This window comes from Sorex araneus, chromosome 1, assembly GCF_027595985.1.
Source record: "Sorex araneus isolate mSorAra2 chromosome 1, mSorAra2.pri, whole genome shotgun sequence".
NCBI lineage: Eukaryota > Metazoa > Chordata > Mammalia > Eulipotyphla > Soricidae > Sorex > Sorex araneus.
In genome coordinates, this window is record NC_073302.1 from 256780923 (window position 1) to 256808762 (window position 27840).

Sequence of the window (27840 nt, forward strand, 5' to 3'; positions counted from 1 at the left end):
GGAACACAATATAAGTTTTATGATGTTTGTAAAAGAACAGGGTAATTGTCAAAGCCTTCATATTAATTGCATATCTGATCCTATTGGTGGAAACATTCCCAAGAAGTATTTATATAATATGCATTTCCTCTAAAATGGAGGCCTAATTGCTTAGTTAGTCTATATTGCAGAATGGAAAACAAAAGAGCAGTTTTGGCCATGTGGGTAAACAACAGATTTCTAAAAGCTAATTATCTCTTTATTTAATAGACTAAAGTTTCAGCAAATGAGACATTTAAATCTAATAAATAATAAACAAATTGTAACCTAAAGACTAAAATATAGGAGCTGCTTGTACAGTTTTTATTGCTCCATTAAATAAGCTCTTATTTACTTCCCGCACAAACATAATTATACAACACTGTGTCCATTTCAAGACCATTCTGATGTGCCATTTAAAAATTATGTGAATCAACTTACATACTTAGGAAATCTAAAAGCATGATATTTAAATTCTATTATCAAATGCCCTATTTGTTTCTATGATAATGAAACAGAAATGCAGGCCTCAAAGTTGTGTATAATCACATAAAATCGCTATTACTATTTGTCTTACTGGAAATGATTACATACAAGCATAGCAATGCACTTTAAATAATTAAATACTAGTGGGTAGTTACTAGTTTCTACATCAGATGTTTATTACTTCGGATATCTTCTAAATTAAAATAATTCCAATTTAAACAACCTAAGAAAATGTATCCAAAATTCACATACTGATTAAATAAAAAGATCATGAAAATGTAGCTAATTTGCTCATTTACTGTAATACAAAATCAACAGAAATAACCAAAAGTATTTATGTGCATATTTAATAGATCTTCAGTATCATCATTTTTAAAGAAAATAAAAATGACCTTTTAGTGCTGTAACATAATACAAGATGCTGTGCTTTCTTAACTTTGTAGTTCAAAAAGATTTTTAATGCTTCATTTTTTTCTTCTAGCAAAATTTACTTCACTATTCTATCTTTGCTTTCATTCTATTAACAAAAACCACATTCTCAAATGCTAGTGCTAATAAATAGTAGATTTGAAAATAGTTGCTGATTTCTCTCTTGCTATGGGCAAGTAATGATTTATGATGGATAAAAGCCAGGATTTCATTTACTCTTACTACCTCGGGTGGTGAAACAAGAACTTGTACACCTGTGAAGAAAAAAATCTTATTTGCATGGTCAAAATACTGAAACCATAGAGATTCATGGAGAGAAGCTTCCTGTGGGCTTAGGGCAGATCATATGAAGATTTTCTCTTCCTCTATAATTTAGATAATGTGTCTGACATAAAAATAAGGTGAGACAAAAAGTTCCTGCTTCATTTATTTTTCTAATACTAAGAAAATCAGGAAACAATTTTTACAAAGATTAGAGTATAACTTTCTGTATTAAAATACAATGTCCATGAGGAAACTGGAAGTTTTATGTGATCTTTACAATAAGATGTTCAGAATGTTTTGTACTATTTAAGGATGGACTGGACTGATAGCACAGCAGGTAGGGTGTTTGCCTTGCATGAGGCCGACCAGAGTTCAATTCTTCCATCTCTCTAGTGGAACCCGGCAAGATACCAAGAGTATCCTGCCAGCAAGGCAGAGCCTGGCAAGCTACCCGTGGCACACTGGATATGCCAAAAACAGTAACAAGTCTCACGACAGAGACATTACTGGTGCCTGCTCGAGCAAATCCAAATCGATGAACAATGGGACAACGGTGCTACTATATTAAGAATAGTAAATAAATCTGAGCCTGGTTATCCTATCAATTTGTAAGGAATCTTATAACCAGCATTTTAAATTAGTAACCTTGTGATACAAATTTTGAAGTTCTTTAAGGACCAAATGTTAGATATGCATCAGTCTTGATCACCATCTCATTATCCTGTGTTATTTTATCACATGTGCCTTTGAATTAGCTAATTTTTCTTGTGAGGACTCCCAGTGGTGCTTGGGGATGTATACAGATGGTTCAGTGTCCCACCAGGCAGGGTTTAAGAGTGACCAGGCCACACCCATCGATGGTAGGACAGGAATGCCAGGGATTAAACTCAGGATTCTGCTCATTCGAGGCATCTGTTCTATCACTTGAACTTTTACTCCTACTCCTACATACTTAAGAATCAGAACAACCAAAAGCCAAATTGAGAAAAAAAAATTAAACAATAAAGTGCTACACAATGAACTTTTGTAAGTAAGACTGAGACAATTCAAAAAGGAGGAAATACATATAGATCATAAGAATTTGAAAAAAGTTCAACCTTAGTGGTACTAAAGCATACTGAAATAACATTAATAAAATTTAGCAAATTAAGTCTTTTTAAATGGGACTACTGAACACTGAGGCATGCTTATTACCCAATGTTACAAGCTGGGAAATACTCTTGCATATTCTAAAAATTAAATTTAGAACTATGCATAAATGTTTATTATATTTAAAATTATAAAAACTATTATTCTATGACCTCCCTACTAACTAATGCAAGTGAAATAGTATGGCTTATCCAGTAAATACCGTGACATATGGCAAATTAAAGGTACAAATAACAAGATATTCAGAAAGTTAAATAAAGTAAAAGCAAAACATTAAATTACACTAGGATTATAGTGATTACTAAATGTAAATATTTTTAAAACTGAAAGAAAAACTGCCAAAACAGTTAAACTTTGGATGGGAGGATTAAGTAAAGGTAATGATCTTTGATGATTAAAGTGTTTTCTTGAAACAGAAGTATTACAGTTAAATTGGAAAAATAACCTTAATTGTTTTTAAGAATGGAAACTTTCTCTTTAGAAAAAACAAAGCCTTTAATTAAGATATTATAGAGATTACATTGAGTTTACTTTCACTACATTTTTGATTCCTTAGCATTTACTTTCTAGACAGACCAGAGACAATTGTGAGTCAGCAGCATGTGATAAACCCATGCAGCAAATGCACAAGTAAGAAGCAAAGTGCTACACATGCCTGGCGTGGGTAAAGCCTGAGTTTGAGGGTCATGCCTTCCACAGAGTTGTCCCGGTGGTGTCTGAGCCCGAGCCATGAGGAAACAGAATAATCTGACCCAAATAGAATGAGCTAATGGCCAAATATCAGAAATGCTTGGTAAACTAGACAATACTACATTTTAAAATAATTTCCCAAAGCATTTTTTTTTATAACTGGGGTTAAACCTTTCTAACCTCCATTTCTGTTACTAAAGATATGTCTTTAGAACACTTTCTGAATTTCAAGTAAGCTCTTATAAGCAAGAAATGGTGCCCGAATGATTTCCCCCACTCCGAAACATTTATATTACATTAGGTAGTTAGTTGCCTTATTAAACATAAAATATACCTGCAAAAGTGAAAGTTAGAAAGGCAAGAAGGCTTTATGTCTCCCCGTGGGGATGCCCTAGGTGAATTTGCTTGCAGCCCTGAGTTATAAACTATCTTAATTTAGTAATGAAACTGATGGATTTTAATTAAATCCTTCTGCAGCCCTTAGTAACTTAGATATAGGAGAGTCAGAGTGTTTAGGTGGATGAAAATATAACTATGATTCATTCAGTCCTTTTACATTTAAGTAATGATATTTTTTTAGTGTAGGAGAAAAGTATGTATATCTGCATAAAACTATAAGTATTTTCAATTTCTATCTTTAAGATTTCTCCCCAAGAACTTTTTGACAAAGAAAATTTCAAAGTAGACAAAAATAGAGACACAGTCTGGCCTCAAAGTACTCATCGCCTAACCTTAATAATTACTATTAGAAAATAATGTCGCAGCTCACCCACTACTTATTCTACATTATTTCAACTGAAATTGGAGACATTTTAAAATTTCATTGAGTCTCTAAAGGATGCTTTTTACATATTCACAACATTGTCATTTCTACGAGAAAAAAAAAGTCAACGTTTTTAGACTTTTTTTATCCACGTTTGTTTGGATTTTATGTTCCATTTATTGCAAATGGTTAATATGTCTTTTACTCAAAAAGTTGTGCCACTATTACCTTCTCTAGCTTCAGGAAGAGTACACCAGAGGGTCAAAATACTCAAGTCCAAAACAACAAGGAGAACACCTTTCACAGGGTCAGAGTGATAATATAGAGGGTAGGGCGCCTGCTTGCATGCAGCTGACCTCAGATAGATCCCTGGCATCTCCTATGAGCCCCAGAGTCTGCCAGGAGTGATCTTGAATGCAGGGCCAGGGCACAACCCTTGTACTCCACCAGGTGTGACACCCCAACACCCCTCACCTGCCAAAGAAAAACACTACTTCCTAGAAGGTAAAACTGTAGCAAAAGAATTGCATAAGAGTTCTTTTCCAGAGAACAAGCAACCAATATAAATCATAAGCATGCATAGTATAAATAGAAAATCCGATGTACTCACCAGTCTTCATTTCTAATAAGAGCTTTTTCTTTTGTTGGCGTTCAATTCTTTCTTTTTCTGCCAATTCTTTCGCGATTCTGGCACGTTTTTCTCTCTCCTCTGCTTCTCTTTTTCTGACATTCTCCTTTACTGCTTGCTATTACAAATAAATTTTGAAAAATAATAATTTTTAAGCACAGTGATTCTACTAATAAATTACAAATATTATTAGTGCAATTGTGATTAATTAATCCTGTGAGGTTATTCCTTATATTAGTGGTACAGTCTTTTAAAAGATAAGCATACGAACCCTTGTTAAATATGTAACTATAAATAAAACTGTTATGTTTGAAGCACCTGCATCTTAATGGAATCAGCTAAGGGAGACAAACTAAAAATAAAAACCATCTAACTTACAAAACAGAGGTTTAAATGTGTATTTTATTTTCCTTAAAGAATGTCTGGCATATGTATTGGCATTTTCCATATATACTCTGTTAAGGAAACTAGTAAAAGAAAAATATGTGAAAAATGAAAGAGATCTGAAAATATGCAATGGTTATTTTATGTTACATTCAATTATTCAATGATTTCTCTCATTTGAGAAGTGTTATAGGATGTTTTAAGAAATACTTGAGGATTTTCAAAGCCAGACTCTCTGTTCATTAAACTAATAATAACATGCACATAGAAAAATCAATAGACATAATTTCTTAATTTTCTACTCTTTAGACAAATCAAAAAATGACATTCACGTGGTATTTGTGAATATTATCAACAGGCATATCAATGTGCCAACTAGTAACATTACATCATGTATTCTCAGCACCAATTAATCCAAAAGACTATATAGTTGATACTGAATCATTAATTGTATTAAACAAAAATGTGTATAAAGTTAAACTATATTAAGTATGGGAATTGTTCTGGGAAGAGGTTTAAAATTCATCTTTACTGTAATATTTATTTTCTAACCCAAGAAAAAGTATATCTTCTTCATAATAAATCAAATAATAAACTTAATAATTGTCCAAACCAATAAAAGGAAAATATGATAAAAAAAGGATAAAGAGCAAAGAACAGGGAATATGGACTCACCAATTCACTTATCCATCTATCGCATATTTATTGAGATGGGGTACAGAATGGTACTATTCTTATGACTTGACATTTATGTGCATGTATACATTTATGCATACATTTTTAACACATGTACATAAAAATTTTACATTCTATATGAAAAGGTGGTAAAGGTGGCAGAAAGAGAAATAAATAATAAAGTTCCATGAAAAATAAAGAATTATGAAAGAAAGCCTGAAGACTTACATTACCATTCCATGATTAGAGGTGTTACTGACTTGATTAAAGCTGAATATTGAACGTCTAGGAACTAGCTCTGTGATTATCTAGGCTGTAAAGCTTCCCAAAATGGGTAATACTGCCCTCCACAAGGACAGTCTGGAATGATTCTTACAGTCAATAATACCCTTGTCAGAGCAGGGGGGAAGAGTTTTATTTTTGTTCTCTTAAAGAAAGAAGATTTTACAGGCACAGAGGTGGGGTATGAGCTAGAAGGAATGACAGAGGGATTTAGTAATTCTTTATTTTCCTGAAAATTTCCTGAAATTTGTATGAAACTTGCATTTCAACAAATAAAGTTGAAAACCTCTGACCTAAGGGGACATCAACGCAAACTATTGGTCACTTCTAGAAAGAGAAATGTAGTCAGGACGGTGAATATGTAATAAATGTGTCAGGGAGATATGACCTTATCACTTAGGGCTTTACTATGCTAATATAGACTTTGGATTTACCTTCATGAGAAATGCAAAACAAAACAATTGGAAATTTTCAGGTAAGAGACTATAAGACTAAACATTCTAAGACATAAATACCACCGAAACATTTTGTTGTTGTGCTTTGTTCCAAACTACCCACTCAGGCATCAGGGTGACAGTACATTGGTTAAACCCTTGTCTTGCATATGGTTGACTCAGGTTCAATCCCAGGTATTCCCTATGGTTCCCCAAGCACTGCTAGGAGTAACTCCTGAGGGCAGAGCCAGGCATAACTCCTAAGCATCACCTGGTGTGACCTCCAAAACACAAACAAACAAAAATCACAAATATCCTTTCAAAAAGTTTTGTTTGTTGGCAGCAGGACTTAAAACAATAAGTAGATATGTTTGGTGTGTAGAAAACAGAGGCTGGGCTGGAGCGACAGCATAGCAAGTAGGGCGTTTGCGGGTGACCTGGGTTCGATTCCTTTGCCCCTCTCAGAAAGCCCGGCAATCTACCGAGAGTATCTCGCCTGCACGGAGAGCCTGGCAAGCTACCCATGGCGTATTTGATATGCCAAAAACAGTAACAAGTCTCACAATGGAGACGTTACTGGTGCCCGCTCGAGCAAACTGATGAGCAATGGGATGGCAGTGACAATGATACAGTGAAACAGAGGCTAAGAATGGAGGATAGCCCTTCTCTCAAAAGATTGGGCTTCAGATTTCCCTGCAGTTACAATGCCACTTAGGTAAGAAGTAACTCTTCACATTGGCCTGTGGGAATGTGCACTAAGGATTCTATAAAGTTACTTACGACCACTGTTACTGCTATGAGTAATATTCTGTTCAAGCAACATCTAGAGTATTCTGACAGTATTCACAGATTCTGCCATGAAATTCTTTTTTTTAATTATTTATTTTTAATTAGTGAGTCAGCGTGAGGGTACAGTTACAGATTTATACATTTTTGTGCTCATGCTTCCCCCATACAGATTTCGAGAGCCCATCCCTTCACCAGTGCCCATTCTCCACCACCAGTAAACCCAGCATCCCTCCCACCCTCCCCAGTCCCGTCTCCCCCCACCCCACACTGCCATTATTCTGCCATGAAATTCTAGCAGGGTGACTTGTTACCTTGCCTGCAGGTAACATCTCTGATCCATCCTAGTTCACTGTCACTGTCATCCCGTTGCTCATTGATTTGTTCGAGCAGGCACCAGTAACATCTCTCATTGTTACCGTTTTTGGCATATCCAATACACACGGGGAGCTTGTCAGGCTCTGCCTTGCGGGCTCCATACTCTTGGTAGCTTGCCGGGCTCTCGGAGAGGGGCGGAGGAATCGAACTCGGGTCGGCCAAATGAAAGGGGAATGCCCAACCGCTGTGCTATCGCTCCAGCCCCGTCCTAGTTCAGGATATAAAAACATTAACTATTCTTGGCAGAATGTCCTGATGCTGACGCCGTGCCAGGCTGTCTTCACTGAGGCACCTCGGAGGGGGCAGGTTGAGCTTCCCTCCCTGCCCCAAGCAGAGCCTCGGCAGCCGAAAACCTCTAGAACCCAGCCACAGCCATGTGCAAGGCCACTCTCCACATGCTCAGAGGAGCATCACCCAAGAGGAAACCGGCAAAAACCCCAGATATGTGGGACCCGTGACTGAGATCTCCAAGCCTGCTCAGATTGAGACTGGGCCTCCTCCCCCCAGCTCCCCAGTTTTCCAGTAGCTTTGAAATCACACCCACAAATGGCCCTGGGCACCATGTGATCTCATCAACAGCCAAGACCCAGGGACTGTAACCTAAAGCTCCGAAAGAGAACACCACAGAATGTCCTTGAGCACGGTCACAAAGACCTTATACACTAACCCACTTACCAAAAGTAGCACCCATTAGATTGGTCTAAACATACTTGCTCGTACTCTCTTATATTTGGGCTTACATAGCTGCAGAATGAAATACAACAACCTTCACACACTTCCCTCTTATTGTGGTGGGAAGGTGCTCGGTGATGGGATTGGTGTTTGAATATTATCTGTAATGAACTACTGTGAACTACCTTTATGAAAATAAAATATGTAAACATTGAAAAAAATTAAAAATAAACATTAACTATTCTTGATAAGATATAAAATATTAGCTGTAATCAAAGAAGTTTTAGCATGCAATCCCGCCAATCCTCAAAATGGATTCATATTCTCTGACTAAATTTTATTAAGCACATGTTTGCAAATAATTTGAAATCTAGCCACATTGAGCCACCTGTAAGACAACAGTTGCTATAAAATTCAGGGTAAATTAGAATGGTCAAGGAAGGCAGCTAATAAAACAGAAAAATAAGCATAGTTTCAAAAACAAGTGCATATTGTGTGCATATGTACCCACATATGAATATAAAAGAGATATGAGTTAGGAAGAGTGTACTCTCTGTTAGGGAAAATAGTAAGCAAATATTTTGAAAATCTAAACTATTTCTTGCTTCAGGGAAATGAATTAGTGGAAACTGTAATGAATATACATAAAGCAGTTGATTTATGAAACATTATTAAAGTATAAAATTTTCTGATGTGAATTTTCCTCTGTAGTGATTGAATCTCAATGAGAACATTTAATAGACTTCCGTTTATTATAGAAAAATCATCACGTCTCTTTAGTATTTCATTGGGTACTATAAGGGCCAAAATTATTTCCTTGGACCTATAAAATAGTGTTTACATTTAAAAACAAGGTATGATGTAGTTTTTAAAGCCATTTTGTCTTATGGAAAATGCACTATTGATTTTCATTTAAAAGCCTATCTCATTTAAAACATATCTTATTCTGACATAATAACTATTAGAAGAATCTTTAGCAGGAAAAAATATCAATAGACAGCATAGAAATGGGTATTTAGTCTGAAAGCAATATCCCAATGCAAAAAGTAATTTGGAATTTTCTTTTATTCTAATATTTGATAAGTAAAAGACTAAAACCAGAAAAGCTGACTAATTAAGAGAGCCATGTTATTCTTCTAGATATAATTTACCTCTTATTTACTTCAATTCTAAATTGAAAGCCAGAGAAAGGGAGCTGTATATAAGGAGACTAAGCTTTAAGACATCGCTTTTTGTTAGAAAATCATCTTATTCTTGATCTGATTATTTCATCAATTGCCCCCCTCCCACCAACCCCCCCACCATTGCCACCAACTATTTTCAGCTATTCAAAGCTAAAAACATTCTTTGAATAACTTGCGGAATTTCTCAGATTGTATCTGAAGTATGAGTGGGCTATCACCCAAAGCAATGAACAAAGGGTTTTTAAACAAGTCACCTTTTTCCTACTCATTTTAAAGTTGTCGTGAATAATTTGCCTGAGCTTATCTTAGGCTCATGTACTTTTTATAGTAATAGAAAATTTTAAATGATACATCTAAAAACGGACTGGAGCCATAATACAGTGGGTAGGGCATTTGCCTTGCACGCGGCCAATCCGGGTTCGATTCTTCTGTCCCTCTCTGAGAGCCCAGCAAGCTACAGAGAGTATCCCGCCCGCACGGCAGAGCCTGGCAAGCTACCTGTGGCATCCTGGATATGCCAAAAGCAGTAACAACAAGTCTCACAATGGAGACGTTACAGGTGCCCGCTCGAGCAAATTAATGAACAATGGGATGACAGTGCTACACTGCAGTGCTACATCTAAAAGCACATCTATATTTATAAATATAAAATTCATAGATACATTTGTGGGTTTTATTTCCCCTGGTGAGGGGGGTGGTGGTGGTCTCAAAGAACCATGTGGTATCAACAGTCAAACCTAAGTCTCCTGCATGTAAAGCATGTTCTCAGTCCATTGGGCTATTTCTGTAGCCCCAAATATATTGATGGGCGTATATGTGCACTTTGGAGGAAAAATATATGAAGTCAAAATTATTCTCTGTAATTTTTTTCTACACAACTAATATAGTAAGAATTTTGTCACAAGTAGTTTACTACTGTGTACCAGGCTGTTTTCACGTGGGGTGCTCCAGAGGGGGGGCAGGTGAGAACACTCCCCCCCAAAGGGAACCAGCCCCAGCAGCCGACCTCCACTACCCAACCACCACAAATGCTCCAGGCCGCTTTCCGGACTCTCCACCCTAGCCTCACGCATGAATAAAGTCCCAGGGAACCAAGATAATGTAGAAGTTTGTGACTTTGGAGTCTGGACTAAACAGGACCTGGAAGCAGAGATCCTCTGCCTGCTATCCCCCAATCTCCAGTGACCCAGGGATTACACCCATAAGCCACACCCTGCTGGCACCAGATAATCTCATCAGCCACCCTCCAGATCTCAAAGACTTCTCCTCCCAGATGGGAGTATAAAATGATGCCCCCATAGCCATGCCACCAGACTCCATGCCAGACTGTTTGCACTCGGGGCGCCCCAGAAGGGGGCGGGTGAGAACCCTCCCTGCCCCAAGGGACCCATCCCTGGCAGCCAACCTCCACTACCCAACCGCCACCATGCTCCGGACCGTGTGACACATTATAAGACACATCCTACCCATTTACCATACTTACCACACTATATTTGATGGAGTTCAGACAGCAGGCAACAAATCATAGACAGTAATATATAGCTATAGATATACACACACATATATACACACATATCTCAGAGAGCTCAGGTAGCTACTGAGAGTATCACGCCTGCATGGGCAGAGCCTGGCAAGCTAATCATGGCATACTCGATATGCCAAAAACGGTAACGATAGGTCTCATTCCCTGACTCTGAAAGATTCTTCAATCATTGGCAAAGACGAGTAAGGAGAGGCTACTAAAATCTCAGGGCTGGGAGAAATAGAGACATTACTGGTGAGAACAAGGGGATGACAATGTTAAAGAGATACAGTTAAAATAGACATTACAGCAGTATACAAAACATTTTTTCTTAGAAAAACCAAAATGATCCAAAGCCACTATACTTAAGGTAAATCTGTGTCTTGTGTAAAATTTTAAAAAATCTGGTAGAGTTTAATCATGAGCTATGATTATTATATTAAGTTCCTTGAAAACGACATCATCCTTTACTGTAAACTTCTGGGACTTGTCTTTGTCACTCAAAATATTTGAAGATTCAACTCTAATTTCGTGTATAAATTTCACCTCCTTGTCACTGCCAATGACGTGTTTCATTACTTAATCTTTAGTTGGTGAAATTTGGGATGCATTCAATTTTAAGGCGATGAACAATGCACACACAAACATAAATTGCAAAAGTTCAAATTACGAGGATAGGAAGATAGGTCACCAGGCTAATCTCATGCTCTGTATGCAGGACCATGTTAGATTATCTGGCACCGTTTGGACCCGACCCCAAGCACTGTCATGTGTGACACATCAACAGAGCCGGAGTTGTCTCATTATACTGCTGGGGGTGGCTCCAAAGAACAAAATGAAAGAAAAATTTCAGTTTTTAGTTAAAATTGTGGCACTGTAGCACTACCATCCCGCTGTTCATCGATTTGCTCAAGTGAGCAACAGTAACGTCTTCATTATGAGACTTGTTACTATTTTTGGCATATCCAATATGCTTGCCAGGCTCTGCCGTGTGGGCAGGATACTCTCATAGCTTGCTGGGCTCTCAGAGAGGAATGGAGGAATCGAACCCGGGTAAGCAACGTGCAAATGCCTACCTGCTGTATTATCACTTCAGTCCATCCTGAAATAGTACAAAACATTCTGAACATCTTATTGTAAAGATCATATAAAACTTTCAGCTCCAACCCTCAAGAATGTAATCTTTGAGGGTGCAAGAAAAGTTGGGCCACATTTGACAATGGTCAGGCTTTATTCCTGACACTGTACTCAAGAACCACTCCTGGCAGGGCTTCGGGGAATGATAAGGGGTATTGGTGGTTGAACCCAGGTGAGCTGCTGTGCAAAGCAAACACCCTACAGACTTATTATCGCTATTCCCCCCTTACCAAAGAATAAAGCCTTTAATTGAATTCTGAAAGCTCCTGTTTCTGTAATAGTATTATCTTGCTTGATTTAATAAGTTAGAAAAACTTGTTGAAGCTTCCTAATATGCCAAGTGTGTCATCTTATTTTTAAAGGTAATCACTTTTCACAGGTTTAGTTTGATACCATGTTATTATGTACATGCAAATTTTTAAGTGTTTTTTTTTCTGGTAAATTAAGTTCTTAACATTTTGAAATGATAGTTGCTTAAATTCAGTTTTATCTTTAATTAACATTTTAATCTCTACCATTTCTAATAACATTTCTATTAACTCCTTTTTTTAGTATTTACGTTAGAGTTCATTAACCATACTGCTACTTCAAACTTTTCTAAATCCACGGGATATAAGTAGGTCTGTTATAAATAGCATAAAGCTGGATTTCATTTTGTATCCAACCATATGGTCTTTTACGATTTTATGATGTATTTGTTTCCACCGCCTTGCATTATTCTTTGTCTATATCATTTTCCTGTTTCTGTGGTTTTTGTTTTTCATGCCTTTCCCGGTTTATTTCTTCCCCTGCAGTTGAGAATTTATACTGGATATGCAGATCTTCGTAATTGCAATCACATATGTTAACACATTTATAAGATCTAAAGATGAACATCTTTATCTCCCCTTGAGAACTGGTCAGCTACTTTTTATGTCAATAGTTATGAGAATATAGCTGTCCTGAAACAGCCAGTTTATATGCTGCCTACAATTGCGTTATGCCTGGCCACAGAGGGTCTGCAGCCGCGAATCCTGAAATGCTGTCCCCACTCTGACCTGTTAGAAATCTTGCCAATTCTGATTTATAAGATCTTTAAATTCAGGGATGTTATTGGAAAACCTCATTATCTGTTTACCTACAAGTAATTTTATTCTGTCTTTGTTCTCTTAAAGAGATTTTTGTCGAGTACACAGAATAGTAATACCGGGTCCCTCCCCTCCCCTATCCCGGCTCACAGCTGCAGGAATCTCACTCTTGACTTTTGCCTTGCATTTTTTTGCTGATGAAAAATTGTCAGAGATGATAGTTGATTTTTTTTCCCCCACTGTCTACTTCATTGTTGGTAGTAGTGTCTTGGGGAAGCCAAAATTTGGTGATGCTTGAGAACTTCACCCTGCTCCCTCAGAAGTGCTCAGGGAAACGTGTGGTAATATGGTTCAAACTTAGCCTAAAAGCATGAAGAGAAAAAAGGATATAGTCCTGACCTTTGAGCTATTTTTTCAGTTCTCTTTAGCCAAAGGGACACAGATTGTGACTGTTTGTTTATTTTTTGGGTCATTACACCCGGAGATGCACAGGGGTTACTCCTGGCTCTGCACTCAGGAATTATCCCTGGCAGTGCTTGGGGGACTATATGGGATGCTGGGAATCGAACCTGAGTCGGCTGCGTGCCAAGCAAATGCCCTACACGCTGTACTATCACTCCAGCCTCTGCCACTGGTTTTATGCTTGTTTCTTTAGTATTTTTGTAGTTTGACTATTTTTTCAAACAAATTGTAGTTTGACTATTTTTTCAAACAAATTGCACTTCACTTATCTGGCTTGATACTGATTGTGTTTCCTTTTATTAGTCTTAGGATTTTACCCCTTTATTCTGTTCTGATGCTTGGGGGTCAGGGCCTCTGTCTAGTGGTCCTGGGGATGCATACAGTGTTGGTTACCAAACCCAGGGCTTCATACATGCGGTACATGTACTCTACCACTTGAGCCACATCCATGTCACCTCACTGAACTGTTAACCTGAAATTTTTTCAACCATAACTTTGAATACTGCCTTTCACATTTCTGAGTACATTGTTTTAAGATTTCATTATGCAAGTGGTATACTGTCTTCAACTTTTCTTAAATACTCTTTTATAGTCCTAATGATGCTAGCACCTTGGATTGCATTCTGGACAATTTAGATCTACTGCTCAATTTCTCATAGCTTATTCCACTGAGCATAATATGCTTAAACAAAGAAATATTGAATTTCAACCAGCTGGCTTTATTTCTTTGAATTACAATGGGATCTTTTTCTAAACATGCTTCTTTACTAGTCTCCTGTTTATCGGCTCCTTCCTTAATCTCAACTATTATTTCCTTAAACATTTAAATACTGTTAACTAAAATCTTACGTCTATATCCTTTGCTTTATTCATGTTTTTATTTATTTATTTTCTGTCTATTTTGGGGCCACATGCTCAGAAATCATTCCTGATGGCTTGGGGGACCATGTGGTGCTGGGGATCAAATCAGGGCCATATTCAAGCAAATACCTACGTGCTACATAAATCTGGCCCTAGCTTATTTGTTTTTAGTTGGGTTTGGGGTTTTTTGTTTGACTATTTACACCACACACAGCATGGATCACACCTGGTAGTCATATAGGGGACTTATGCGGTATTGGAGATCAGCATTGGACAAGGCAAGTACCTTACCCATTATAGCACACTTGAGGCCCAGTTTTATTTTCCAGTTCATCTTGCAACAAGCTTTCTTGTTTCTATGTTGGTTTAAATTAAGTGCTCTTATTTGATTCAACATCGTTTTTATGAATATTGAAGAGAAAATGTAAAGTGTCTATTGCAAAGAACTTTGGTTTTGCTTATGTATATTATAGAAGATTATTTCTAAGCTACCAAGAGTATCTTGCCCGCACAGCAGAGTCTGGCAAGCTACACGTGGCATATTCAATATTCCAAAAACAGTAACAAGTCTCACAATGGAGACGTTACTGGTACCTACTCGAACAAATCGATGAGCAATGTGATGACAATGACAGGTGAATTTAATCTTTTGTGTCCTTTTGCATGCTTGCATGTCTCCGTGTACTAACACTGTGCTCTGGCATTCCAGAACAAACCTTGTCTTTGAGTCCTTTCCTTACCTATGCTCAACATTCAAGTTTCAACTATGTTGTTTCCTGTTCAATCCTTTATGCCTTTGGAGATTTCCAGTTTTCCTCAAAAAAAAGCCACATTATAAAATAGCTTGTTGTAGTGGCCAGATGTATCACATGTAGGGCATTTGCCTTGCATTCAGCGAACCCAGATTTGATCCCTAGCATCCCATTTGGTCCCCCGGCTCCCACCAGGAATAACTTCTGAATGCAGAGCCAGGAATAAAAACTGAGCATGCTGCTTGTACCCAAAATCAGAATAAATAAATGTATAAAATATAATAGCTTCGGGGCTGGTGTGATAGCACAGCGGGTAGGGTGTTTGCCTTGCACACGGCCGACACAGGTTCGATTCCCAGCATCCCATATGGTCCCCTGAACACTGTCAGGAATGATTCCTGAGAGTAACCCCTGTGCATCGCCAGGTGTGACACAAAAAGAAAAAATATATATATATATATATATATATAATAGCTTGTTGTATTGTGATGGGATTGAATTATGAGCCATAGATGAATCATACTGCAATACACAAAGTCCTTAATAGTTTGTTCTTTCAGAAGGCTGACCAGGTAGATCTTTATTTCTTAAATGCTTTTGTATAGTGTGGTAGCTTATGTAAATTATATGTTGTTGAGGATACCTTATTCATGCTTGTTTTAAGATCCAAAGGAGAACAACAATTCATCATTGGGCAGCTATATCAAAATCAATCTTCTGTAGGTATTCAGTGCTTACTAAATGAACAATCAATGTCTTAAGACTATTGCTAAGTATGACATTTCACTACATAAAGTCCATAAGAATGTTAACAATTATTTATAATAATTACTATATCATTACTAGTTTGTTCTCATTAATCAAATGACTCAAGCACACAATTTTTCTCTAGTAACAACATAAGAAAGAGAAATTTCTAGTTAATATCAACTATATATGCTTCTACCATTTAAACAGGAAAGAGCCAGTTTTCATGTTCATGTAAAAATATAAATTCTTTCCAGAGATGTTGGAACATGACTGTAGTTGATAGAAAACAATATCAAGTATTTATCCAATATATTTAGATTACTTAGCAGGGAAACGGTAGAGATATATTTAATGTGAAAAAAACAATAGGCACACAGTTTAAAGTCTATTTAATGAATAATATTCAATTTACAAATAGAATCTATTCCCAATACATATTAATCGTATGTGCTTTATGAGATATTATCCAGAGCAGAGACATTAGCTCATTGTTGTTTTAAGTACTGCTGGCACTTAAAACTGGAAATTCTTGCTAAATTAACTGAAAACACATCTTAACATGAATAAATTTCCTTTAAAAAAACTTAAATCAATATACGTGTTGCTTCTTTTCCTCCAAAACTTTAAAGAATAGTCTATACTATAAATGTTCTGCCCTAGACAGATCACTCAAAGGACTATGGCTGTGGCTCCAAAACGGAAGATGAAATAAATAAACATTTTGCATATGAAGACATTATTCTTGTATTATGCTATAAAACATAAAAAAAAACACAATCAGATTTTCTTTATTTTTTTTTTGTTTTGGTTCACGGGTCATAATATTCAGCTGTCCTCTGTGCTTACTCTTGGCTCTGTTCCCAGGGATCATTCCTGGTGGTGCTCAGGGATCATTTGAGGTGCCAGGAATCACACAACGGTCAACTGTGTGCAAGGCATGTGCTTCTACAGCTATGCTATTTCTCTGGCACAGATCCTGACCTTTGTTTGTATTTCATCTCCATTTCTGAATTTTAGCATTTTAAAATAGTTTTGCTGCTCAACATTTTCAACATGTTATAATTTTGAAAACAAGGAGAGAATTTATTCTATGAAATACTAAAAGACATGTTTTCTTATTTGGACTTAAATTCCTTTCAACTGGAATTGATACTGAAGCAATATAAGCAAGAGATCTCCTCTACAGTTTTTATTAAGCACAAAGATCTTCTTGATTAAGTGTTTCAATTCCTGTGTGAAGTCCCCCAAATGCAATTTGCTTCCATAGGTTTTAGGTACTATGAAAACAATGGCTGACTTTTTCAAAGTAAATAACAGAAGCACCCAAACATTCTTGCTAAATGCTTTGTTGGATATATACTTAATGCTCAGTCACACTAAATGACTTCTAGAAATTCCTGATGATTACATTTCCAGAAAAGAATGAAAAACATTTACCTTAAAAATGTTAGAAGAGGCATAGAGATGGAAAAATATTTCCTGCTTATAAGATTAGAAGTATTAACATTACTAAAGTGGCTATTAACTAAAAAAAATATAGATTTAATGCAATCACTATCAAAAACAAATGCAATAGAAACAAAAGTAGAACAAAAAATAGTGAAATTTATTTGTAATACAAAAGACCCCATAGCACAACTAATCAGGGAAAAAAATGGAGGCATCATGTTTCCTACCTAAATGTACTATAAAGGAATAATAAAAATAACATGGTATTGGAGTAAAAGCAAATAGATCATTGGAACAGAACTGAGAGCCCAGTAATAAAGTCACACATATGTGAACTAATTTATAATAAAGGAGCCAAGAGCGTACAGTGGGACAAAAAAAGGTCTCTTTAAAGTTGTGCTGGGAAAACTGGACAGGCGCATGCAAAAAATAACAATGTTAGACCAGTACCTAATACAATATACGAAAAGTAATTCAAAAATGTATTGAAGACTTGGAAGTAATATGGGAAATCACACAGTAAATAGGACAATACATAGGTAATATGCTCCCTGACAGTAAACCTATTGAGAGACCTGTTTAGGACCCTAGTAGCAAGGGACCAAACCCCCAAATAGAACTAGTTAAGAAAAAGCTTTTGTCAGCTCTGATAAAGAAGGGATCACCAAACAAAGGGTGCTAGATGGGCCCACTAGTGATGGGAGATACAGGCTGAAAATAGACTATAGACCAAACAAGATGCCTACTTAATGCCTCTGTAGCAAACCACAACACCCAGAAAGAGAGAGTGAGCAAATGGGAATGCCTTGACACAGAGGCAGGGTGGGGTGAAGGGGACAGGGTGGGGGTTGTGGGAGGGATGAAAACCTGTAAGTCTGTAACTTTGTCTCATGGTGATTCACCAAAAAAAAAAAAAGCTTTTGTTTTGTTTTGGGGCCACACCCAGCAGTGCTCAGGCTCTGCCTTCAGGGATCAAACCCAGTGGGTCTACTACAGTCCCTCAGCCCCAAACTAAAAGCTTCTGCAAAGAGAAAAATATGTGTATCAAATGAAAAGAAACCCTACTGAATGGGAGGAGTATTTGCAATTATGTCCTGAAAAAGGAGAACTACCTAATATATATAAAAACACACAAAACTCAATAACAAAATACAAATAACAGGATTGATAAATGGACAGGAGCTAGTAGACAGTTCAAACAGATGGTATACATGCTTTGGAAGTACGTGTTTGATCCCAATACCACATGGCTCACAGAGCACTGCCAGAAATGACTCTGAGCACTGAGTATACAGTGGCCCCCAAATATGCCAGCAGTGGCAAATAAACAAAAAATGGACAGAAAAGCTGATCAGAAACTTCTCTGAAAAAGACATGCTGATAGCAATAAGCACACAAACGATGTTCATCATACTCTATTATTACAAAAAACGCAAATCAAAAGAAGACATGTCCACATGCCTATAAGAATGGTTAATAACAAAAAATGAGATAAAACAAGTATCTCATTAAAGAGAGAGATTAGAGAAGAGACAGTGAAAAGGAAACCCTTGTACACTGTTTTGAGGGTGTGAGTAGCCTCTACAACCAGTACAGTCTCCCCCTCTCCCTACTAACCAAGATAGTGTGATATGTAGTTATCCCCACATTTGGGTATTTACCCCCAAAATACAAAAAAATAAATTTGAAAACCTATCTCCTATGTTTGTTGCAGCATTATTTACAATATTTAAGAGCCGGATACAACCTAAATGCTCATCAACAAATGTTTAGAGAAGAAATGGACTATGTGAACAAAGTAATCGAATTAACATACAATGGCATGTTATTTCTTTGCAGAAATAAAAATTCCTGCCATTTGAAACATGTATAGGTCTACAGGGCCTTATGCTTAATAAAAAACAGAAATAAGTTCAGAGGCAAAAAGACCAACACTACACAATTTCACTCAAATAAATGTCCTATATAGATAGAATTTTTTAAATATATGAAAAGACAGCAAGAGTACAACAAGTAAAGGGTGCTTGGCTGCCCGTGACTGGGGTTAATCCCTGGCATACCATATGTTCCCCTGAGTCATGGCAGGAGTAACCTCTGGGCAAAGAGTTAGGAGTAATCCCTGAGCACACCAGGTGTGGCCCCCAAACAAAACAGAACAAATATAGAAGAAGAATTTAAAATAAAATATTAAAATGTATGGAAATCATAAGACATTAAAGGAGAAAACAGGCAGATAAACTCAAAAGGTACCATGAGCTCTTGGATTAGGAGAATGACCATCTTGGGGCCTGGGAGAGAGTATCGCGGACTTGCCTTGCATGCTGCCAAGCTGGGTTCTATCCCTAGCATTGCATATGATCCCCAGAGCATTGCCAAGAGTAATTCCTGAGTACATAGTTAGGAGTAACCCCAGAGCACTGCAAGCTGTGGCCCCAAAACAAAACAAAAATACAAAAGAATGACCATGAGCATCTTACCCAAAGCAATCCGTAGATTCAGCATAATTCCTATGTAAAAACCAATGATAGTTTTCAGTGAAAAAGCACAAACAATTCTAAAATGTGTATGGAATCACAAAGCCCTTCAAAAACCAAAGCAATTCTGAGAGAAAATAATAAAAACGGAGGTAAGCTGCTCCCTGATTTCAAACCATAGTAAAAAGCAATAGTACATAAAGCCATATATATTATTAAAATAAAAACAGACATATAAATCATAAGAACATATAAGAGCTCAGAAATAAATCCACACATACATGAGCATCTATTCTATAAGAACACACCAAAGGCATACAATAAAGAAAAGTCTCTTCAACAACTGTTGCTGGAAAAACCAGACAACCACATGCAAAAAATTGCAACGATATTTAAATGCATACACAAAAAGATAACTAAAAATGAAAGACTGATACTAGACTAAAAAACCACAGATGAATAGAAGAAAAATAGACTAAAATATCGAGGATTTCAACATCAGGGATGTATTTGGAGCTCAATACTGTGGCAAGGGAAACAGAAAGAATAATAAATGGGACCACATAAAATTAAAAAGCTTCTACATAACATAAAAAAACTACCAGAAAAACAAAAAGAACAACCTAGCAATTGGGAAAAGGTGTTTGTATGTCAGACTCCCAACATGGGATTACATCTTAAAAAAATGAAGATGTCATATAACATCTTAAAAAAATGAAGATGTCATACAACTTAACAGAAAAGCAAGCAATTCAACCAAAATTGGCAAAAGCCCTAGACATTTCTCCAAAGAAGAAACACATATGACTCATGGACACATGGAAAAAAAGACTCAATAACACATGTTATTAGAGAAATACAAATCAAAACAACAATGAGAATAAACCTTACATCTGTCAGATTGTCCTGTGTTAAAAAGATTGAAAAAAAAAATGTTGGCAAAGTAGGGGAGAAAAAGGAACTTTGGTCCATGCTGATAGATTGGTAAACTGTTGTAGATTCTGTGGAAAATGGTATGAGAGTCCATTAAAAATAATAAAACAAATCCCAGGTAATCAATTCAACTTCTAGGCATGTATCCAGGGGATATTTTCACCCATATGCTTACAGCGACATGATTCATACAACCAAATCATGAGATCAATTTTAATGCCATGGACAGATAACTGGAGAATAAAGTTGAGGTGCACATGGTCAATGAAACACTACTCTACCACTAACAATAGATGAGACTGTGCCCTTCAGATGGGCTGTTTAATTTTTGAGACGATTATGAAATGTGAAGTAAATTAAAAAGAATTACACATGCTTTCACTCCTATGTGGCATATGAAAAATTAATGTCAATAAGTGAGCAAACAACAAAAAAAAATGAACTCCTAAACTCAGTGAAAGCTACGGTGGTTAGCAGAGGGAATGGGGAAGGACGGGGGGAAGCCAAGCAGGAGGAGGCATAGATTTGATGGTGAAAAGTGAGAGTGGCAGCAGATGCACTGAAACTCCTGAAATTCCATAATATTAAAACAAATAATGTAACTCAGTAACACTTACGAGATGTTTTAGCTTAAGACCAATTCAGTGGTTCCCAGAAAGAAAGGAGATACAGGGTGAGTGAAAAGGGCAGACGGGACCAAATGTATATTGAAGGATAAAATTGGCTATTACTGGCAAAATTTCAGGTAGTGTTGGTCTCCAATGATGCAAAGGTAAAACAAATCATAATGCAATACAACTTCAATCGAAATATTAAAATTTATAAAAAAATGACACGCAAAGATATCATTCCTATGCAGAATCTTTTTATAAAGATTGGTATATTAGAAGAAAGTCATAACTCAGTCCCATCACTAGTCTTTATGAATATAAAAAGCATATGATCATCTGTCAGTTTTATAACATCAGCATTTTTTTCAATGTAAATTTCCATCTACATGCAAAAAAGTTAACAGTGACTTAAAACTACCTCACCGAAAGTAAGTTCACTCTTAGAAATCCATGTTTACATTGATTAGAAAGCGAATGCTTTAGAAAGGAATCTACAATGACAGTAAAAATTAATCAAATTACTTTTTCTGTATTACCACGTACAATTAAAAATGCTGTCAATGAGAACAGGAGCTTGTGATACACTACAATGAAACAAACAATTCATCATTTTAACATTCAGTATAATATATGATTTGCTGAACTTTTTAAGACTATGAGACATATGAAAATGAAAAAAAAATTTCATTTGAGAATGTCCCAAAGGAGGTCCAAATGCTGCAGCAGTTTCAGCATGAAGCTGCTCTTAATTGTGAAGTCAGTCTCACATGAAACATTACATTACTTATTATTCCACAAGGAACTTAACATTACTGACCTTTCATAACTGTGCTCTGGGTTTGTTTGCAATTCCTTCAAACACTTTCTAAAATTCTCAAATAAATGAGATATTTCAACTGACTCAACCACTTTAATTGATAAAGTATAAAAATACATAATGAAGTCTTTCCCAAAGTATAACTTGGTCTATCAAATGTGTCCTCTGTGTTATGAAGTGATAGACTATAAAAACTACTCTTTTTTCCCAACTGTGAGGTTAAATGAAGGTACACTTAGGTTAAAGATGGCAGTCATCAAATACAGTGTTTAGAGGTAGGTCCCAAAACAGGAGAGTAATTTGAGTTACTGCTGATCACCTCTTCAAGAAAAATACCTAACCAAAGACCACGTGAACATGCTAATGATTAAGACTTAACATAAAAAGTAGCTTCAGGATGGTTAGAGTATAGGGATCAAGGGGAATGCCTTGCACATAACTGATCACAGTTCAAATGAGCTTCGCGTACGAACAAACACCACCAGGACTGGGCAGAATCAGGAGGAATTTCTGAGCATAGCCCCCAAAATAGCCTTTACAAGTTAAAAAAAGTCTCCTCCTCCTCGCTCTCCTTATCTAATTCTCTCATATCCTCTCTTTTTACCTAGCTCCCTCACATGGTCAAATATTGCATTTGATATAAAAAGCACATGCCATTTAATATATTCATATTTTTTATTTGTTTATTTTTTAATATATTCATCTTTGTGGTAACCTAATCAACATAGTCTTTTCAATTATATAGGATAATACTCTTATACACCACCTAATTGATTCACTTCCCCTGTAATCAATAATGTTTCCCTCATTATCATACAAGTATCATCCAATCTTCATGTCCTGTTAAATCACTTCAGAAAAAAAATGTTCAAAGTTGAAAATAAAAATTATCATTTAATTGTTCTGAAGTCAACTGCATTTACTATCTCATTGAACGACAGATGATAATAATACCTCTTATCAAAAAATAAGACTATTGGGGCTGGAGCTATAATACAGCAAAGAGGACACTGTGCTTTGCATGTGTCAGAGCTGGGTCTGATCCCCTGGCACCCATATGCCTCCTTGAGCCCACCAGAAGTGATCTGAGAGCAGCCAGGAGTTAAGTCCTGAGCATATCCACAGTTCTGGCCCAGAAAACCAAACAAACAAAAACGAGCGCCTGCGTGATAGCACTTGCCTAGCCCTTGATTCAAGCATCCCATATAGTCCCTCAAGCACTGCCAGCAATAATTCCGGAGCGCAGAGTCTTAAGTAAGCCCTGAGCACTACTGGGTGTGGTTTCAAAACCAAAAATTAACTAATAAAGAACTATTAGTCTACATAACATAAATTACTAACTGTACAAATCAGAAATTGACCTCATTTAAAAAAAAAAGGCTTATAAAAATATATCCTAGTTTGGCCTAAATTAGGAGCACTTTATCTCCAAGTCTGATCTCAGAATAACAACGGTGTCAATGAAGAACATTTTCAAGTTGCAGGCTCAAACAAGTGAACTAGATAGAAGAAATTTTTCACTATAATTATGCATAAATTGGTTCATTTCCTAGCACAGAGTCAATCTATAAGATATAAGGAACAAGGAACACTCAGGAATTGCTTAGTTACCTAGATGGTCTCTATAGGAGTACTCAGATGACCTTTAGAATTGATAAACTTACAATGTAAGTTTTTAGTGATTTGGAAAAATGAATATTGTTCTAGCTGTCCTCTGCATCAGAAAAATTTACATTAAAAATACTTTCTTATTGATTTCATTTTTGTTTGAAAAATCACAACTTCAGTTTGAGTATTGAATAAAAAGAACAAGCTGTATCAACATATGCGGCAAAATTAAATGTGCTATTATTGATTTTATATTTGTTCACTATACAGTGTATTTCAATTGTGCAACCTAAAAAATTAACTTAGGATCTGCAAATAGTATGACAAATCTTTAACTTGATGAAACATTACTTTAACAAAAACACAGAAATAATCTAATACAAAGAAATATTGATAAAAAATTAGGTAGCTTTTTAGTTGAGATTATTCTATAAGGAAGCATCAAGTAAAAGGAGAAAATGACAAAAAATGGCTCTGTTAATAATGAAATGAATAAAATGAAGATGACTTGTATTCTCTACAGATATCGAACTTTGTTTTAAAGGTATATAGACACTATGCTATTTAATATTCATCTGCAATGCTCTAAAAAAACATGCTATTATTTATAGGAAACTGAGAATAAGATTAAGTACTATGCTCAGAGCTGCATCAGCCGAGTGCTTGATGGCACAGTCTCTCTGGGCTTCTCAATAGTGAGGCAGACATGGAAACATCCCTGGGTAAAGTAAAGATGGATTACAGAATTCTATCTTTACTTATAGCTGGATAGTATTCCACTGCATATACACCACAGTTTCCTTATCTACTCATCTGATCTAGAGAACTGAGGTTACAACTGTGGGGAACATAAAGGGGCGTCTCAAACAAGGGACATGAGACAGGATGCAGGCAAGTGCACACATGGGTGGAAGGTGAGTGTTGGACACATGAAAACCTACCATTACCAATATTATAAATCACTGTCACTGTCATCCCATTGCTCATTGATTTGCTCGAGTGGGCACTAGTAATGTCTCCATTGTGAGACTTTTTGTTACTGTTTTTGGCATATCAAATATGCCACAGGTAGCTTGCCAGGCTCTGCCATGCGGGCGAGATACTCTCCGTAGCTTGCCGGGCTCTCCGAGCGGGGCGGTGGAATCAAACCCGGGTCAGCTGCATGCAAGGCTAATGCCCAACCTGCTGTGCTATCATGGTTCCTAAAAACATAACTATAGCTTTAAAAAGGTGAAAGAAAGGCAGAATTTAGAAATCATTTAGATGTTAAAGAAATCAGAGCAAATTCTGTAAAAAAGTACTATTAGTCTACATAACACAAATTATTGACTGTAAAAATCAGAAATCGGCCTCATTTCAAAAAAAAGGGCTAATAAGAAAAATACATACTTCATCATCATACATAATTCTGATGGGAAGCTTAGGGAGATCAGACCAAAATTTATGGACAAGAAAATAAGAACTACAGAGTTCAGCACATATATCTAAACCCACCCATAAAATGCGGGGGGGTGGGGATAATAAAAAGGCTGCCCCATTTATGTGTGTGTTTACAGTAATAGTTTTTTCTTAAGGAAGGCATGGTTTTTCAACCGACCTTGAAATCTTAATCCTAAACTGAGATCTATCCAGATATGTAGAATCTCAGCATCTATTAAGAAGAATGTCTACTGTTTTTCTCAGTACTTTAGAATTGCAACAAAAAGTGTTCATGAGCTCAAGGAGAAAAACATATAAAAGCTAAATAAGCCAAACATACAACTTTTTTAAGATTGATCACATTAACTCTATCTGGGAATAAATGAAATTATAAAGTTAGAAAGTCCATATTTAAGTGATATCTAACAGAAATTGAAAAATGATTTTTGTAATCAATATGATTTTTAAAAATCAATATGATTTTTAAACAATATGATTTTCAAGCACTCTCTTTAAGAGGACAAATCACAAATGGGTACTAAGACTTTACACTCCGAAAGATTTCTCTAACATTAGATATTAAGCAAAATAAATAACACCAGGTGAAATGTATGTAGTATTGTCTTTTCACTGCTAATAACTCTTGCTAAAAACAAAGCAAAACTTTCAATGATAAAAAGGGAAAGTGTCACTGGGATAAGAAATGAGACTGTTGAAGAAACCGCTTAATCAGGCCTCCATGAGTAAAAGCAGTTTGAGCAAAAGTCTCTAATAACACTAAGTATAGGAAGTGGGACCAGAATCTACATTATGCTTTGAGGTCACAATGAACACAGAGACATAAAAATGAGGTTAGAAGTCAAAAGACAAGCCTGAATGTGCTAGAGCTACTGAATAAAATACAAGAGAATGTAGATTACTAGTAAGAGGGAACAAAATTACATAATATAAAAATAACATGGTTATTGCTATAAAGAAAATGTATGTTGGTAATGGCATGTGACAAAGAATCTAGTCACAAGTAGTAAAAAATTTTCTTGCCATACAACAATGCATCATTAAAGGCATAAGCTTCATTTGGTGAAGCTCAATGCCTAGCTGGCTACCCATTTACTCAGCCTGCAGTGCAAGGTCAAACATTTCAACCTTGTACCTTCAACTTGAACTTTCTACTTCACATGAGTCCTGCAGAAAATAAAAATATATTATAGTGAGGTGCTGACTCTCTACCCCTCACCTTAGCCCTCGCCCCAGCCACAGCCTTTACATTAATAGGCCTCTAATTTTAAAAGAGAACGTTTTATGATTTGAAATAGAACCAGAACTCCTAATATTCTTGTATCATGACACATCAACATAAAAGGAAAAGTTATTCTTTCAAGGAGTGAGAAAATGAAGTATGTCTTCTGCTAATTCCCTCAAGTTATCAAAAACAACTTTAAAAATTACATTTCGGACATTCGGGCTTCCAGCGCAGCATCTGATAGCAATGCACTGGGACTGCAAACTGGGCTACAACTCTGAGCTGCAGGGGGTGGATTTTTTTCCTCCCCACCCTGTCTTCCTGCACGGAAAGCGGCGGGCTGGCGGCTCCCATGTGGCAAGCGCCATCTTCTGTGACTCCAAACCCACAGGTATTCGGTTTTTACTTTTGGGGCTCCCAGGAACTCATGGGAAGGGGGCGTAACAGGCACGCCCTCAGCCCAGATAAATCCGGAGCCGCTAAGCGTGAATCGGACCCTCTTGCCTAAAGACTTTGAATTCAGAGACTTCTTACAGCAATGCACTGGGACTGTGAGCTGGGCTATGTAATTTCTGGCAGAATTCTCCCTGGACTTTATACAGAAATCCAAAATCGCGCGGACGCTACCGCGTCTGCGCAACTTAATATTTATAATTGTCAGCAATGTGAAATGGTTCCTTTTGAACAGGTCTGACTTGGGGGGGAAACTCCAAATAATAACAGTAAGTTTTTGTTGAAATATTGAAGGTTTTTAATGTAGCAGCCACCTCTCTGGACTGTGAACTAAGCAAAAGCCCCACGCTGGCCGACGCGGCCACCATACTATGAGGCGCTGGAAGGGGGATGAGGGGGAAAAAGAAAAAAAAAAAAGGGAAAAGGAAAAAGGAAAAAAAAAGAGAGAGAGAGAGTTATGTACTTGTAGCAGTGGGGCTACATATCTCCTCATTTCCAGCAATGAAAAACTAATTATCAAATGTAGTAGGTCTGTCTCTCTTGGGTGGAAACTCCAACAACTATAGTGAGTTTTGTGTTGAATTATGGAATGTAATCAAGGTAAAGAAAAAATGAAGTGAAATTCATTAGTTATACAGTAGGGGGTAGGGGGTGGGGGCGGGGGGTATACTGGGGTTTTTGGTGGTGGAATATGGGCACTGATGAAGGGATGGGTGTTTGAATATTGTATAACTGACATATAAACCTGAGAACTTTGTAACTTTCCACATGGTGATTTAATAAAAAGTTAAAAAAGAAAAAAAAAGATAATGAAACTCATCAGTTAAAATTTCATTTAAAAATTTGATAATGTTCTCATCTAATAAGTAGAGAAATAAAGTTTCAACCCAAGCAAAAAAAAAATAAAAAAAATAAAAATTACATTTCGACTTTTATTTTAAACTCTGTGCAGCAATGTACTTGAAAATGTTTTTAAAAACAGTCTTTGGAACTGGGTAGATATCCAATCAAATACTAGCCCTACACCTTGCAGTACCTCCGAGTCATTTCACTGCCCCCA

General features: G+C 36.6%; 1 protein-coding gene across 4 annotated transcripts in view; it reads right to left on the bottom strand.

Moving 5' to 3' along the window:
* Positions 1-27840, bottom strand: part of DIAPH3 (diaphanous related formin 3) — a 517599-nt gene that overhangs the window by 155361 nt on the left and 334398 nt on the right. For all 4 annotated transcript variants that reach the window (XM_004603995.2, XM_055141227.1, XM_055141217.1 and 1 more), the window contains one exon: positions 4410-4545. In XM_004603995.2, coding sequence (XP_004604052.1) covers positions 4410-4545 — 136 coding nt within the window. The remainder of the gene's footprint in view (positions 1-4409; positions 4546-27840) is intronic.